Source organism: Eurosta solidaginis, chromosome 5, assembly GCF_040869045.1.
Source record: "Eurosta solidaginis isolate ZX-2024a chromosome 5, ASM4086904v1, whole genome shotgun sequence".
In the NCBI taxonomy this organism is placed as follows: Eukaryota; Metazoa; Arthropoda; class Insecta; order Diptera; family Tephritidae; genus Eurosta; species Eurosta solidaginis.
The window spans coordinates 260,336,397-260,354,667 of NC_090323.1; the positions used below are offsets into that span (position 1 = coordinate 260,336,397).

The 18,271-nt window shown below is 36.1% G+C and overlaps 3 protein-coding genes across 4 annotated transcripts in view; all 3 read right to left on the reverse strand.

Annotated features, from left to right (window-relative positions):
• nst (phosphoglucomutase 3-like protein nst) overlaps nucleotides 1–1,195 on the reverse strand; it is a 37,267-nt gene extending 36,072 nt beyond the window's left edge. Inside the window, exon 1 of the mRNA XM_067790094.1 lies at nucleotides 630–1,195. Within this exon, the coding sequence (XP_067646195.1) occupies nucleotides 630–730 (101 nt within the window). The 5' untranslated portion in view covers nucleotides 731–1,195. The remainder of the gene's footprint in view (nucleotides 1–629) is intronic.
• The window catches only part of Pmm2 (phosphomannomutase), a 43,983-nt gene extending 33,019 nt beyond the window's left edge, over nucleotides 1–10,964 (reverse strand). The window contains exons 1-2 of one of the 2 annotated variants that reach the window (XM_067790097.1): nucleotides 9,712–10,964; nucleotides 5,716–5,889 (exon numbers count right to left, since the gene is read on the reverse strand). In XM_067790097.1, the coding sequence (XP_067646198.1) occupies nucleotides 9,819–10,589 (771 nt within the window). In that variant the 5' untranslated portion in view covers nucleotides 10,590–10,964 and the 3' untranslated portion in view covers nucleotides 5,716–5,889; nucleotides 9,712–9,818. Of the gene's footprint in view, nucleotides 1–5,715; nucleotides 5,890–9,711 lie in introns of those variants that run through there. The other variant, XM_067790096.1, reaches the window with a different exon arrangement.
• The window catches only part of LOC137253349 (ribosomal silencing factor RsfS-like protein, 312), a 196,636-nt gene that overhangs the window by 178,072 nt on the left and 293 nt on the right, over nucleotides 1–18,271 (reverse strand). The gene's annotated exons all lie outside the window — the stretch shown is intronic.

The following is an 18,271-nucleotide window of genomic DNA, read 5'->3' on the forward strand; positions in this document are numbered from 1 at the left end:
CGAGGATCCAAGGCAAGAGTAGGTTGAACATTTTGTAGCATAATATAAGTGTGATTATGCATGCTCATATGTCTACATTTGCATTTTTCAAATTCGTCCCAACCCACAATAATAATATGTAGACCTACATAGAAGCACATACGTAGGCTCTGACCTTTTAGCAGTACAGCTCTTCCCATTAATCGTTTAAGAATTTTTGGCGTAGCACCAGATTTAGTATGAGGAAGTAGCAAGTAGTCGCTTTAAGTAATTTACACCATCCACAGGATTTAAATTAACAAAGCGGCACAAGTAGTAATATTAAACACACCTTTGCGATATACAATAAAATAAATTCTAAAAATAAATCTCGATAAGATGGGAACTTGCGGGAGGAGACAGGCTAGTATATACGTATTTACACACAAGTATATATGATGGCTCATGCTGTTCTCGTTTACATACATACATACATGTATAGAAGCGGGTGCAGTCGTATGTGGACAGGAAATATCTAACTCCGGCTACTTCGGTACACTTAATATTTGCTTAACTTAAAAAAAGTGGAGCAAGTATATTGGAACTAAAGTAATTTCTAATACTTCGCATGATCTCAAATAGCAACAAATTACAAAAATTAGTATACTCACTTGCCACGAAATCCAGCAGTTCCATATTGTATTGGTGTTGTAGACTTCTTTGGATACATTTCCCTTGCGAATGCGTACACGGTTCGTAAGTTTATGGACATTTTACCAAACTATTTCAGTTATCTTAGCACTAAATCACTCAAATAAGTAGCTGCTACGGTAAATTGCCACGCCACCCAATTAAACAAGTTTGCCCAGAGAAAACGCGACCGATAACAATTGTAGAGAAAAACTATCACAAATTTTTGTAGAATTTGAAACCGGGAAGACTAGACTTTGAGTTTAACAACAAGAGATGTTTTGGTAACAATTATATTTACATTATATGCACACCGTTTTTCTCTGGATTTCGACGTCCGTCTGCTCAATAAACGTTAAATGCAAGACGGTAACGTTGTATATGGATGCTCCCGTTTTTACTTACATATTATCATGTGCAAAAATTTATTGATTCATGTAAAATTTCAAATATTGTTGCATGACAAAATGAATACTCCTTAGAACCATTAGAACATCCGCAAATACAAACGATTTGAATAAATTAATGCACGAAAATGAAGAAATGTCAAAAATGTAGTAAACAATGTCAAGGCGAATCTACACTAGGTGGTGGCAAAGCGAATTCAACCAATTCGCCGTGCGGAAGAATGTCAAGTTAAAACAAGGCGAATCAATACTAGGTGGTGACAAAGCGAATTCAACCTATTCGCCGTACAGAAGAATGTCAAGTCAAAAGAAAATTTTCATTGATTTCGATTAACTGACATGTTGCAGTACAAGGCGTTGTATGGAAAATTATCAAGAAGAAGCAATCAGCTGATGGGATAACACCACCTGTAATGAATTCGCCTTGAGTTAAAAGAAATTTTTCATTGATTTCGATTAACTGACATGTTGTAGTACAAGGCGCTGTATGGAAAATTATCAAGAAGAAGCAATCAGCTGATGGGATTCGCCAAGGCGAATTCATTACCATTGTGAATGATAACTAATGCGGCAGTTACCCACCGACGTGTGCCGTACGTAAGGACGTTTGTCGTACGAAGTACGTTTGACCGAACTCTCAAGCCCGTAGAAATCAATGTGTGCGTCTGTGTACATGTACATAACATATTTGCGTGTGTATTGTTTACAGATAAGCACTGTTGCCATTGACCATTTAGCATGTATGCTTATGGAAACATCAACTTTTTCCAATTTAATTTTTAATATTGTAAAAGGCCGGAATACATATTAAATAAGTATAAATAGATTAAATATTTATAATCAGCACTTTTACATAATTATTTCGAATTATTTCCACAATTTTTCAAACTTTAATTAGGCGTTTTTGCATAAAACTGCAAACGGTCAAAAATTAGCGCACAAAAGTTTACTAGGCAACTCTGTCTAGTGAGGGAGCGATCAGCTGACACGTTCATACGGAAAAAATCAAAATTGTTGTGATTTCTACGTTCCGGGCTACGTACGTACGGGCGTTGCACGTCGGTGAGTTTTCGTTTACATTGCACACTCATAAGATAGGTCGTGTCAGCTGACACGTTTTTTCTACGTACGTTCGTGAGTAACTGCCGCATAAGTGTGATATCTTATCTGTCAACTGCCTGACAGGATGTTCAATATGGCTACTTTTTAGCGTTTTGACAGGGTGTTCAATATGGCGGCGCCTATCTTCCGCGGGTGATAGAAAGAAATACAGAGTGAGACAGCGATAGTCAATTACAAATCAGGTGATCCAGTCAATTTGGAATTTTGACGTTTATGCAGAAGATATCACACTTAGTTATCATTCACAATGTTCATTACAGCTCACAAAACTTGGCTTGAGAACTGTCACTTACAGTTCTGTTAAATGAACATTGCATGTTACTGTTTACTCAAAACTTAGCAACACTTAACTTGACTTAAGGGCCCATTACTGATACTTAGCATAGACTTGACTTGGCTTGAGAACTGTCACTTACAGTTCTGTTAAATGAACATTGCATGTTACTGATTACTCAAAACTTGGCAACACTTAACTTGACTTAGAAGTCTGTTGAATTTTGATTTTCTATGTAAGTTCTAAGTGACGTTTATATTTTGAGATGCGATTTGTTTGTTTCCATTTCATTTTGACATTTTGTCATACAAATTAACATTTATTTAAAAATCAATTTCAACGCTGATTATGATGCCAGATTGTATGCGCCAAGTTTACGCCAAGTCAAGTCAAGTCTATGCTAAGTACTAGTAATGGGGGCTTTAGAAGTCTGTTGAATTTTGATTTTCTATGAAAGTTCTAAGTGACGTTTACATTTTGAGATGCCATTTGTTTGTTTCCATTTCATTTTGACATTTTGTCATACAAATTGATATTTATTGATTATGATGCCAGATTGTATGCGCTAAGTGGAGTATAATCAAGGCTAAGTTGCCAAGTTTACGCCAAGTCAAGTCTAAGCTAAGTATCAGTAATGGGGCCTTAAGTCAAGTTAAGTGTTGCTAAGTTTTGAGTAATCAGTAACATGCAATGTTCATTTAACAGAACTGTAAGTGACAGTTCTCAAGCCAAGTCAAGCATATGCTAAGTATAAGTAATGGGCCCTTTAGACAAGGTGCACACGAGGCTACGCGTCATAGACGCGTACAAGATATTTCATATAGCTACAATTTCTCTACGCCTAAGATCTACACACGAAGCTACTTTAGAGCGTCGCTACAAAAAGCAAACAAGTATTGAAAAAGATAAAAAATTTAATTTCTTCAGCTATATCCGTCCCCGAAACTAAAGGAAAATAGCTATTAAACGTTGTTTGCATCCCCGTGCCTTTGTAAATTACGAAAGGCAGTTTTAAACCACGCGGACTAGAGAAAAGGGTGATTTCTAGTTTCCAACAATTTTTAGCCTTTTAAACGCTTCAACAATGTCTAACCAAGCTGTTGTGGTGTTTAATAATCTTTTTCGCTTTGGTAATATACCTTTCACGCACTTTTATTAACTAAAGTAAGATTTTTAAACTAATTAATCAGTTAATTTCTTTTATACACTTCACGAAACATTTATATGAACGGGGACTTCTACAATTATCACCGGGCTTTTCATTTATGGGCTCATTAAATTGCCACATTTCACTGCTTTTTATACTATAATTTGCTCTCATATTTTTATTAAAGAAAATAATACAACCAAACTTTCGCAGCCCAACAGATCAAAACGTTTATAAAAATATCAATTCAAAATAACGTCGCCTGAAAGAGCAAACTAGCTAAAAGTAAACACAACCGAGTGAAAAAATATAGCTTCATGAAGAAATATCGCTATTGGCGAATTGCCGCCAAAATTCCAATCACTGATATATTTGTATCATGATGGAATTATAGAAGGTGGCGCATTGCGCATGTAAACATTAGTTCAGCTGTTTTTTATGAGCAATTTTTACGTCATTTTCCTTTAGCTCTTGTTTTTTTTCTCTGTTTCTTTCATTCGCTGAAACAGTCAAGTGTGACGTCAATGCGCAGAACGAAGCAATTTTGAACTCGTGAATGCACAATCATCTGTGTGGTTTGTGTATTTGTATCACAAATCAAACACACAAGATTGCGCATTGCGTATATAAACAAAAGAACAGCTGTTTTTTATGAGCAATTTTTCGTCATTTTCCTTTATCTCTTGTTTTTTCTCTCTTTCTTTCATTCGCTCAAGCAGTCATTCGCTACTATCTATACTAATACACAAATCACACACAGAAGATTGTGCATTCACGAGTTCAAAATTGCTTCGTTCTGCGCAACTACGTCACACTTGACTGCTTCAGCGAATGAAAGAAACAGAGAAAAAAAGAGCTAAAGGAAAATGACGTAAAAATTGCCACCTTCTATAATTCCATCATGGTCGCAGGGTGTGATTGACAGAAATTCATATTAAAATTTATCAATGTATTCCGTTGTGCGTATAAGATTTTCATCCACAATTTCCTTTTATCACCCTTTTCCCTTTTCTTTTTATTTAATAAAACTGCTGTAGTTGCAAGTAAAAAAAAAGTATCAACCGATGACGACATATTCACGACCGAACGCTACGGTTCCTCATAGTGTACAAGTACTATATCATGGCGAAAAGTGTTCAGTTCAGAGTTATTGATTTTCATTAAAAGTTTAATTTATTACGGAGGGTTACTCCTTTAAGTGTAAAAAGCAGAGAAAACGTAGAGTTTTTCAAATTATTGTGAAAAACTTTTTAATTTGAATTTCTGTACCCAAGTTCACTATATTTGTGTAAAAAAAAAATCTGGAGATCAATTCCTTAACTATGAAAAACTGAAAAATGTACACTTATTGAAAACTCGTTTGCACACACAATTTACACTTTGAATTTAGTTGTGTTTTTATGCACAAAATTTTGAAACTAAAAACAAAATTTTCATTTGTCAGAAAAAATAAAGAAAAAACGGTCTAATGTCAAAAAACCCTATCGAAATACAAACTGGTTTGCTTTTAATGAACTACGTTGTATATTTCTTGTATTTCGTTAGCTTTTTTAAATATAGTTCACACAATGTTTAAATAATAGTCAAGCTCTAGGCCAGATCAAATATATATACATTTAAACCACAAAATGATTATGTGTAAACATATATTTGTCAATTTTTATTTTTGTCGATATTTCGACTTCATTCTGAAGTAATCCTCAGGAACCGTGGAATACTCCTGGTCGACTTCCACGGTTCCTGCAGATGACTTCAGAATGAAGTCGTAATATCGACAAAAATAAAAATTGACAAATATATGTTTACACATAATCATTTTGTGGTTTAAATTTATATATATTTGATCTGGCCTAGAGATTGATTATTATTTAAACATTAACCATGAAGGTCGATAAAACAACAACAACTATAGTTCACACACTTACACCAGTACTGAAACCTTCTTGACTCCCTCGACAAAAAATATAAGAGAAAATATAAGAAAAATACATAGAAAATAAAGTAGTGTCATATAGGAGTTTGATTTGTTTGCACTTACAGCACCATTTTATTTGCAGGAGACTTTCACAGCTACAAAAATTAAGGCGGATTTACACAGACGCTTTGGTTGTGTTGCATTCATTAATTCATCTGTCGGGCGAAGTATCGCAAAATTTACATAAATGCTTTGGTTGCGTGCCTACGCTTTGACAACGCCATACGAAAAACAAAGAAACGCCGTACGTTATCTTTGCTTTGAAGAGACCAAAGCGTTTCTATAATTTTGCCCTTATGCATTTGTGTAAACAGACCTAGAAGTGAAAATTTTCCATGTTACACGTGTGCCGCTTTATATTTTGACTCTAGTTTAAATAAATTTTGCTTTCCGTATATTTTCGCATTGTTGCAGGCTTCAAATCTTCTAGTATTCTTATTTCCGCGGAAATATATGCAACTATTTCATCTGTAAATACTACAAAGTTTTATTAAACTATCAACTGCAACTCAGTTTGAAGTACTCTTAAGTACCAAAAATGCAACTCTAGACCTGAGATTTGCATCAGGTGAGTGAGGCTGTTTGCAGTTTTGACGTTTATCGCTTAGTTGACACACTTGTATAGGTACACTATCCCTACAAAAATTGTTGGATTACGTGTTCCATTTTCTTCATGTTGGAGTACTCTAACAACATTGTACAGGTCTACAAGTAGGATATGTAGCAGCACGCACATACACAGCCACGCTCACCTGATAAAATGCTTGTTCTTGTTCGTTTTTTTTGTGGATGCTATTAGGCACTGTTGTACTTCTTATGACCAAAAAAAGTTTAGTAGCTGCTATCGAAAACTGCTTAAAATTTTTTTTTCTTATATTACAAAGAAATATACTTATTTACTTTCAAACGAGCACTTAATTACATCTCTCTTTATAATAACCATATATTTTGGACAATTTTAATTAACAAATTGTGATACTTTATTACCGGGGACGATTGCTAAAACAGGACCAAAACCGTCGGGGGAGGTATTAATAGACGCGTTTTTGCCTCGCTTCCAATAATTCCAACACTTTTTCTCTTCGGACTATTGACAACAGGACAAAACGCGTCTATTCGTTTTTCTTTCCGCTTTTTTGGACGGGTTATTGCAGTCGACCTCGGTTTCAAACTGTTTTTCGCGGAGAACTTTTGAACGGGTAGAAAAATTTAACTCCGGTGTTTGTATTCTTAATACTGAAATAACTACGCGTCCTCAGATACCCCAATTGAAGACTTTTTTATAATTTTCTGAAGGACCCATATGGGTGCACTTAAAATTTCCTACTAAATTCGTTCAAAAAAATTTACCATCACAGCAACCCATATCTGATATTCCGATCCCTTTTTTGCTTCCCTGTGTCGCTTTCGACGAAGCAACCCCGGTAATTTTGACACTTCGTTCAGTGTCAAAACTCATGTTCCACGCAGGTTCCACTGGGTTCCACGCTAGTTTGACACTGACCGAAGTGTCAAACTGCCTTGTGTTAGAAAGGGAAAGAAATTGTTTCCCTCTCATACATATCATACTTGTAAACCTGTACAATGCTCTAACAATACTCCTTTGCAATGGGTTTGCGGATTTTAACGACCGTGATCACGACACGAAGACGATCGAACAGAGTTGCCAAAAGTAAAATATTGCATACAAATAACTGATAATAAAATTTTACTATGGCAACTGTGATAAAATGCAACCGCGCACTGGTTTTATGTATACATACTATAGTATAGACAAAGAGGATCAATACAATAAGAGCCGTCACTCGTTATTTTGTGGCGAGCATTTCGCTGGAAATTGAAAAAATTGATGCCGAATGTTTTCTGAGAGGGACATTTTTAATTGTCTCGCATTTATCCATGCCGTGTAGGTACCTTGTGCAACTGTGATTTTTGGAAAAAGAATTAAATAAATTAATTAAATACAGTCGGAAAAATAAACACAAATACCCCACGAAAATGTATAGAAGACATTTATAAACATCTCGCCCAAAAAAAAAGTAGCGACTACCTCTCAGTATACATCGAGTAAATGCCTAAAAAATAACGAGTGACGGCTCTTATTGTATTTATCCTCTTTGGTATAGAGAAATATTAGTTTCTTTCTTCACGGAAATGCTAAATAGCATAAGAATATTCGTAGTGAAAAATATAAAAGTTTTATTGCTCCTCTTCATTTACTTTCATTTTAAATTCGATAATTCTTTCCGACACAATTCCTCTTTAGTACTTTGGCATATGATCCTCTGTGGGTGCTCCATGGAGTACTACAGTGAAAGTACTTTGGAAAGTACTCTCACGTATGTACTCTATGGAATACTGACAAACAAAGCAAGAGTGGGATCACCTACTCATCTCCTAGGACATCGCAATGTTAATTGGAGCACATTTTTTGTATGAATACAGATTAGCATGGCGGAACGATTCAAGGTGGCCGCATCGAACAACTGATTATAACCTTTTTTTATTTGATTTGATATATCAACTTCCGGCGCAGTACGATTTTGACATTTGTCCACCGAATTTACAAAAACCAAGTACATGGAATTTTTATTTATGTATGTAGGTATGTCACCATGCTGCCACCTTGTATCGTTCCGCCAAGCAGATTAGTTTTGGAACACTCCTATCACTGATGACACTCCTATACTCCTAAAGGCACTGATGACCTGATATGAAACTTCTCGCTCTCTGAGAGCGCGTGAAAATGTGCATATTTTATGGAATTGGCCATAGATGCCATCATGCTCAAAATCAAATTTGGGCATTTCAGAATAACTTTGGGGTATTTTACATGGTAAAGGTTTAATTTATGATTTTCACCGAAAATTTACTCAAGATTGTCAAATGGGATATCAAAAAACTCGAATTTTTGTCAGGATTACAAATCCGAAGAAAAAAATAACTCTTTTCCACCCATCGAAAATTTATCAGTGACAACACCCTTCATCGAAGGGCTGCACACGAAACGGGTTTTGGTAGCAACTTTCGATTGGTGAAAAATTCAGCTTCTTAGTCTTCGCATTGATGTAAATGGATGCATAAAGGCCATGTTTTCGTGGAGCGTTGCTACATTCCATTTTTTACAGATGAGATAAATTGTAGGTATACGTATAGGTTAACGCAACATGTTTAATTAACAGCCTTTTGCGGACGACAACGCAGATACTTCACCAAGTGATCTAATTTCGTAATTTCTTATAAATTTTTTCCTTTTTTGTTGTATGTGGATATACATATGCACGTACATAAACCTTTTGGTCGCATCAAAGTGAAAAAAGGGGCTAGCCGTTCATCTCATGGCGGTGCCAGAGCAACAAAGCAAAGCAACGCAATCGAAATATATTATTTCATATTTTTCACTTATCTACTACAAGCTCCTCATGGAACTTGGGGGTGGGGAGGGAGGGATGGCAATGTGGCCATATAAATCGTTCCCGAGATGGTCGGGCCAGCACCTTAATGGTGCTGTGTTACCGGAGCGTATCGGATCTGTATCCGACAAAGGACCATCACATCGATAACACTCCCCAAAACCTTCGGGGAGTAACCTAATCGCTACAACAACAACAATGAACTTTTGTTTATAATCGAATGAACTTCAAGACCCATTCCTGGAAACGAATTGAGAGAGAATAAATGTTTCGTATCAGGTCATCAGTGCTTAAAGGATTATTCCTTACACTATTTATGGATTACTCTCGTTTTTTGAAGGAATGACCTGATAAAATGCTTGTTCGTTTTTTTTGTGGATGCTATTTGGCACTGTTGTACTTCTTACCATTGTGAATGATAACTAAGTGTGATATCTTCTGCATAGATGTCAAAATTCCAAAGTGATTGGATCACCTGATTTGTAATTGACTATCGCTGTCTCATTCTGTATTTCTTTCTATCACCCGCGGAAGATAGGCGCCTTCATATTGAACACCCTGTCAAAACGCTAAAAAGTAGCCATATTGAACATCCTGGCAGGCAGTTGACAGATAAGATATCACACATAGTTATCATTCACAATGCTTCTTAGGGCCAAAAAAAAGTGTAGTAGCTGCTAACTGCTTAAAATTTTTATTGTAAAATTACAAATATCCTTACTTACTTTCAAACGAGCACTTAATTACATCTCTCTTTAAAATCAATATGTTTTGGACAATTGTAATTAAGAAATTGTGATACTATATTACCGGGGACGATTTCTAAAATTTCTCAACACGATAGTTGCAGCATTTCTGTTACGATGCGTCGAGTGTCTTCAGGTGTAGCTACTTTATGTGCTATCACGCGGGGATCAATGAAAATTTCATAATCATTACCGCCAGGTTCAGTCTTATCACCAAAGAAATGTATTTCTTTAAATTTGTAATTTGCTTCAATGTAACGCAGAGCATATGTTTTATCCCAACCTTTAGGAAAAACATCAAAACTAATTTGTCCACCGATACTATACTGTAAATCTACATCCGCAAATTCTTTTTGAAGCACCTTCATCATTTCATGGCGAACTTTATTCTTTTTTTCATATTCTACGAACATATTCCGCTCTGTGCGGGAACATTGCCTACCCATGGGGCAGACATTCATCATACCATTACGGAACTCTATAAATGTTCCACGTTTAATTGGCAAATCTAATTCGGACAGATAGCGTAGTACAAAATTAATAAATCGCTTCAATGTTGGTTCACCTAAATGCTGTACGATATTTTGTTTACCGGCTTCTTTACCGTGATCAATTTGTACTAAGCCATTTTCAGGAAACAGGAAATCAAATTGCTTAAGTATTTTTTTGCCATTTAGTTGCTCAAACATTTTTTCTAAATCCGATCCTCCCACAGTAGCAATGTTGGCGCGTGGTTTCACCTTTGTATAAAGAAATTCTTCAAATTCCGGCTCGACATTAGTGCGAGGATAGGTCAATGTACCGTCCACATCAAAAATCAGTAGAAGCTCACCTTTTTGTAAATTTGCTGTAGACATTCTGACCTTTGGAATATTTTTAATGCTAAATGCAATTTTATTATATGCTAAGTTCCTGAAGATTCTTAATATCAACTTGACATCAATTATTTTTTTAGTTTAGAAATTAAATGGTGAAAGCTTCTCTAAAACACCAGGCTTATCCCTCTTGTTTTATTTGTCTTGCGTGGTCTGCGATGCTCGATTAGTCACAGTGTTGCATATTTAATTTAATTAAATCTGCTTCTCCGTCAGAACGTTCTTATGTAAGTCAATCGATATATTTTATAATATTAGTCAAAAGTTAATAAATTTTGATTTATTCCACGTATTCAATTGGAAGAACTGATAAGAAGTCAGCTGGGCTGGGAGCGGCGCTGCCACGTGTTTTTTTGTAAGTGATTACAATCCTCGCGTTCCAATGAAGCACGATCCAGATACGGATAGAAATTTAACATGCAAGCAAAGAGGATATTATTTGGAAAAGTATTCGTATCGTTCTATCACTAGGTCTGCGCTCACAAATCACACAAGAAGATTGCGCATTGCGCATGTAAACATTAGATCAGCTGTTTTACGCATGTAAACATTAGATCAGCTGTTTTTATGACGTATGAATTGACTCTTTTCCTTTAGTTTTTTTTTCTAGCTTTTTTTATTTGATCAAGATTCAACTATGGCCTAGATGCGCAGAACGGAGCAATTTTGAACTGGTGAAGGCGCAATCTAGGTAGGTGCTTTGTGGTCTGCCATTATGGAATTATAGAAGGTGGCGCATTGCGCATGTAAACATTAGTTCAGCTGTTTTTATGGGCAATTTTTACGTCATTTTCCTTTAGCTTTTGTTTTTTCTCTCTTTCTTTCGTTCGCTCAAGCAGTCAAGTGTGACGTAGATGCGCAGAAGGAAGCAATTTTGAACTCGTGAATGCACAATCTGGGTAAGATGATTTGTGGTGGTCTGCGATGCTTGATCATGATGGAATTATAGAAGGTGTCACATTGTGCATGTAAACATTAGTTCAACTGTTTTTTATGAGCAATTTTTACGTCATTTTCCTTTAGCTCTTGTTTTTTCCTCTCTTTCATTCGCTGAAGCAGTCAAGTGTGACGTAGATGCGCAGAACGAAGCAATTTTGAACTCGTGAATGCACAATCTTCTGTGCATTGTGAATGATAACAAAGTGTGATATCTTCTGCATAGATGTCAAAATACCAAAGTGATTGGATCACCTGATTTGTAATTGACTATCGCTTTCTCATTCTGTATCTCTTTCTATCATCCGCTGAAGATAGGCGCCGCCATATTGAACACCCTGTCAAAACGCTAAAAAGTAGCCATATTGAACATCCTGTAAGGCAGTTGACAGATAAGATAACACACTTATAGCTGAATTCAGTAAGCCGTCTCTAGTCACTATTAGAGACTTTTTGGGGTGAAAATCACTTTTGAGACAATTTGCCATTCTGTAAGCTGTCTCGCGTCTCCAGCCTCACAACAGCAATCACTAATTTGTGAGCTGGGCCGGGGCAGATCACAAACGTGAAAATTTCAGAAAAAGTATGAAAATTATTTGCGAAAAACGCTTTAAATATATTTTTTTTTATTCCTCAAATTAAAATAAGCATAGAAAAAATTAAAAAACAGAAAATACTTAAAAAAACATCGAACTCTATGTGGCGCTGCTGAAATTCGAACATACACACTTTGGGTTTTTCTATAAAATTTGTGAACCGCGTCTTAGCGAGCTCAGCCAAAACACTACTCAAGATTGCGTTGACAAAATGCAATGCTATATTATTTGTTCAATGTATAAGTAAATTGTCATTTTGGTGAATTTCGTTGATATGGTGAATTGTTTTTGTGACTTTCGTTTACTGAATACCGAAACCATCTCAAGTCACAAAAATTGGCTCTAAAGGAAAATCTCAAATTTAGAGACTTGAGATGAGACTGAATTACAGAATTCAGCCGTTAGTTATCATTCACAATGCTTCTGTGTGTGATTTGTGATGCTTGATTAATCGCAGTGTTGCATATTTTATGCCTTAATATGGGAGAGCCTTGGCGCTATCGCGAAATCGAGATAGCTGGCATGACTTTATACGCAAATCGGCTAAGTTGTTAATTGTAAATTAATAATGTTGTTGTAGCAGTGCTTTGCCCCATTCAATAAGTACGACCAATCACAAATTGTCATCAATGTCCTCTAACGGGTGTCCAGGGAAACTTGCTGTTTCAACAGGGGGTGACCATAATGAGAGGGTTGTTAGAGGCGTTGGTTCCATAATACAGGTAAAGAGATGGCTGGTGTAATGTGAGGACACATTGCAAGCAGGACATATGTTTTGTATGTCGGGGTTGATCCTGGATAGGTAAGAGTTTAACATGTTACAGTACCCAGATCGAAGTTGGGCTAGAGTGACGCGCGTTTTCTTAGAGAGAGTGCGTTCCTTCTCTGCTAGTTTTGGGTATTGGTTTTTGAGTACATGATTCAACGGGCGGGTTCCTGGCATAGAGGTCCGAAGCCTGTTTGTGGATCTCACTGAGGACATACTTGTGCTTGTTCGCTCCATACGACTGGGTTCTCAGGTGCCGCATTTCCTCATAATGCTTACGGAGATTACTCCTTTAGCCCCTGGGCGGTGTATGCTCATCTATCAGATGTCTGTTGGGATGTCCAGGTTTCTGGGTTATCAATCTGTTTGGTTAGCATTTCATTTCTAATGGGGAGTATTCTCACCAATTTATGTAGATGGTGTTCTAGGGACATAAGAAGACAGCCCGTGGCTGTTCTGAGGGCGGTAGTTTGGCAGGCCTGTAGCTTCTTCCAGTGAGTAGTCATGCAATCGGCTGCCCAATTGCTTTATAAGTGATAAAGAGCGTTTCTTTATCTTTACCCCAAGTACTGCCAGCAAGAGGTTTGAGAATTTTATTACGGCTCTGGATTTTCGGTACAATTTCGGCTGCTTGCTCACCAAAATGTAGATCCTGATCGAACGTCACACCCAAGATTTTGGGGTATAAGACAGTCAAAATGGTCAACATTTGGGGCGTCCATGTTATAAATAAGGTCGTCGATGATTTAGTCGGTGACAAATTTAGGTTTCGCGTGGCGAATAAACTGGAGAGATCGCTGTTTATTTTGTTACAAAGCTCATCGATCTGTAGGCCTGGGCCTGTGGCCATTATTGTGCAGTCATCGGCGTAGGAAATGATAGTGACTCCTTCTGGCGGTGAAGGTAACTTTGATAAATAGAAGTTAAACAAAAGTGGGGATAGGAACCCATCCTGTGCAACACTTTGTTTAATTCTTCTTGGTTTGGGTGTTGCGTTCCTGAATTGCACGTATGCTTGCCGCCCAGACAGATAATTTGCGGTCCACCTTTTAAGACTTGGGGGACCCTTCCAGGTCTTGCAGTAACGTATCACGGTTGACCGTATCAAAAACTTTTGACAGGTCTAACGCAACGAGTAGTGTCCTATGGTGGGGGTTTTGATTTAATCCGCAATTTATCTGAGTACTAATGGCATGTTAATGATAGGCTAGTTGCAAATTTGTTTTGAAGTAGGGGAGCAGAATGGCTTCAAGTGTCTTGGCTACTGGCGATAGAAGAGATATCGGATGATAAGAATCTCCTATGTTAGCCGTTTTCCCAGGCTTTAGTAGCGGGACCACCTTGGCCATTTTCCATTTTTCGGGGATGACAAAGGTGGAAAGGGACAGGTTGTAGACATGTGCTAGATATTTAAATCCCTCTTTACCTAGGTATTTTAGCATCGGCATGGCTATGCCGTCTGGGTCCACTGCTTTATATGGTTTAGCATGACCGATGGCATCCTCAACCTCTTTGGCGGTGAGGGTAACGCTAAAACCGATTACAGGACCCTGTGCGGAGCCTATCATGGCCAAATGATTACTAAATGAGGACTAACCAATGTTCTTCTTGATGTTGGCATCAACGATTCGAGTAAGTAAATTTTATGGAGAGGTTGAATAAGATTTCCCCATCAAAAAATAAACAGAAACATAGAATCTTAAAATTTATTAAAGAAATATGATGGTTCTTAAATGAAAACAATTAAATCGTCATTTGCAAGCAATATTGGCTTTTCTGCTAATTTACAGCAAATGTGGTGTAAACAGCCAACAATTTAAGGCCAAATATTTAAATTAGCTACCCTGTAACAAAAATAGTCTAAATGTTCATCAACACATAAAAAAGCATTTTCAATTCTTGCTGACATAGTCATTCACACGATTTAATGCAGGTGTGTGTACAACACACAACCAAACAAATTTGCATTCAAGCAAATTTGCGAACGTTGCATTTCCCACAGAAGTTACAACTCAACACAGGTGTGTAGGTACATATTTTGTATCAAGTTGTATGTAGGTATGTAAGTATGTCTGCTTAAGGTAAATATGTATGCAAGTATGTATGCTTAAATGTAAATATGTATGTAAGAATATGTTAGAATAATTTTGTATAAATAAGCTGACAACATTTGAATAAAAGAGCAATTAAGCATTGAGCTTTGATCACCCACAACGCAGTCTATTTTATTTCAAACCTTTTACATGGCGATCCTGCCTATGATTCGTCTGGCTAATTTTTCAGCCTAATTTCATAGCTGGCAAGGACTCTACTGGCTAAGCTTTATAAAAGGAACAAAGAGTGAAGCTGTAAAACGAGTTTTTTCTCTAAATTTTATCCTAGAAGAAGAAAAGCAAAAAGGAGCTGATCAAACGAAATCTACTGAAAGCTAATTTGAATAAATTTGGAGTACTCAAAAATGACGCCATTTAGCAATTTTGATGATAATTTACGGGCTTTATAATCGAACTGATGGAGGAGCAGTGGATATGACCAATTTGGAGCACTCAAAAATGACGCCATTTAGCAATTTTTATGATACTTTACGGGCTTTATAATCGAAATGATGCAGGAGCAGTGGATATGACCAGTAAAAATATTGATATTACCTTGGAAGGAACAAAAGAACCACATTCGAAATAAACAAGACTGGCAGCATAATAAATATAAATATAAATACCTTAATTTTGAAATAGTTTTAACATTTAAACATAACTTCTAAGCTGGAAATATATTCGGGCAATCTAACGGCTGTCTATTGACAAGCAAAAATTCAAATTTCTGCTGTAAAAACCTTTTTTTTTTTGCTAAATTTTGAGATATGTTCCAAGAAGAGGGCATACAAAGTCAAAGCCAATTTGATCAAATTTTTGAAAGATTAGTTAAAATCAAGGAATATAGACAGAGAAATAAGATTCAAAAAATTGAGGAACCTAAAGTTCAAAAACCGATAAAATCAAAGAGGATAGATATACAAGAGGGCGCACTGTAGAGTTCCTACTTGGCGCTGAAACAAGTTGGTGTTCCTCTAGAAAAACCAGATTAGGTTTTCACCATGCGTTTTGTTATCCTGTCCGCACCAGCCTGGGCTGTCATTTTTATTTCTTTCTTGTTTTGTTCGTGCGCTCGGCCTTTTTTGACACTTTTGTTTGTTTATATTTTCATTTGCATAGTTTTTTTGGTTATCCAAAGAAAACAAGTGTTTTTCTAACTGATCGGTTAATCGTGATTTTGTGCTGTTGTGACTAATAAATCTTTACAAATTGAATTTTAAAATGCAAAAGAAAATTGTTAAGTGATGGTGCAAATGTAAATTTGTGTAATAAAGATTTTATAAATGTGCAGAAGTGAAAATAGGTAGGTACCGTGGTATGTGTATAAATGTACATAGCTGCATATATATGCAAGTGCTACAATGGCGACGGCGTTTGTCTTCCATTTAAATAAAATCTAAGAAAGTTAATAGAAAAATGTAGAATAGAAAGTTTTAAAGTGATAACATACATTTGAATGTGTATTCAATTGGTTAAAGTGTGATAAGTGAGAATATGTAGGGAGCGAGGCAAGTGTATAAATATATATATGTACGTATGTATATATGAAAGTGGTGAAATGCCGACGGCTTTTGTGCATTCAAGTGGTCCAAAGGAAAGCTTGCCTTAATTTTTGAAAACTAATTAAAATCTTACAAAATCATTGTACATATTATGTATAGATAGTATGTGTTCAAATAAATCCATACATATATATATATGTGTGCAATACTTTGTTTTCATCTTTACTCCCTCATCTTATGGTCAAAAGTGCGTCAGAAGAGCAGAAGAATTGTTAAGTGTTCAACCTTATTTAAAGGAAAACTATAACTTTTTTAATACAAACTATGTACTAGCATTAACATTGTGTGGTACCTATATGTTTAAACAAAAATATTCCTTTTCGGCGTGCCCACCCATCTCTCTCCCCCACAGTGACAACTGCCACAATTGCAATTCATAACTCTGTAATGAAATCGCAACTGTTTAACGTAAAAGATCGCGGAGGTAACCGATTACATGAATAAAAATAGTATATATTAAAACCTCAATTCAAAATACAAAGCTAACATCTAGATCGGACCTCCGAGACCATTGTTTACTATATAGTTTGGCAGCTTAAATAGAGCTTATGTTGCGAATAGAGTGGAAGGCAGTGGACTAGGTAGTCGAATGTCATATAATGAAGGAATTGATGTTCGGAGTTTTTTCAAAATATGCCGAAATCCTGAATCACAAAAGGGAGTGTAGTTAAGTACGAAAATGAAAAAATGTAGTTAGGCTTTGCTCCTTTTTTAGCAGGAGATTTTCATTTTAAAAATATAATATACAAACTACCATTCATTCTATTACTTTTTTAAGAGGAGATTTTCATTTTAAAAATGTAATATATAAACCAATGTTCCTTCTGTTACTCATTTTATATAGGGAGCTTCACATGCACTTTATAAAAACGTGCTTTTTATTTTTACGAACTTATGCCTCAATGAAAATAAATGAAAGACGTATTAATGTAAGCATTAATCATGTTTCTTACTTCTTAAATGTTCTTCTTAAATATTATAAATGTGTTAAAAGTAGCAAGACTAAAATAATATTGACAAATCTGATATGTCAAACTAATTTTATATAATAAAAATGATTTCCTAAATTGCTTGCATTTTATACATATGCATTATATTTTAAATTTTCTCTAACCTTTTTGTGCTGACTAAATTTTGCTTCTGCATAACTTTCTTTGGCTATATAAGATAAAAATTCCAGGGGCCGTTTTCACCATCTTCGGTGAACGCTAACAAACACTTTATTTTGTTATGGTATCGCATTTACAAGTGGAATCAGTAAGGAAGGCGGTCGGCATGATGTGTTGGTGCACAGTGGCTAGTCATTGTCGGCTGGGGCGGGTCCTTGCCAACCTTACTGTTCCTGCGCCATAAACAGAAAAATGTTCCTATCATGCCTATCAAAACGAGCAGCTGTCAAATTCAAAAAAAACCTGGCAGAAGCGCAGAGACCGACTCAAAACGCTTATCAATACAAAATAAAACAACATCCGGCTGAACCGGATGTCACGGACAGACCGTTGACATTCCAAAATTTAAATTCAAATTCAAAAAAAAAAATAAAAAAAACTGACGCAAGAAAAAATTACCGAACCGGACATGACCGGTTACTACTCTGAAAATCAAATTCAAAAAAAAACCGCTGAAAAACCAAACAATAACAAAAAAGCTGAAAAAATTAAAAATAAAAAAGAAAAGGGCCGAATATACATAGGGGGGCGCCGCGGGTGGT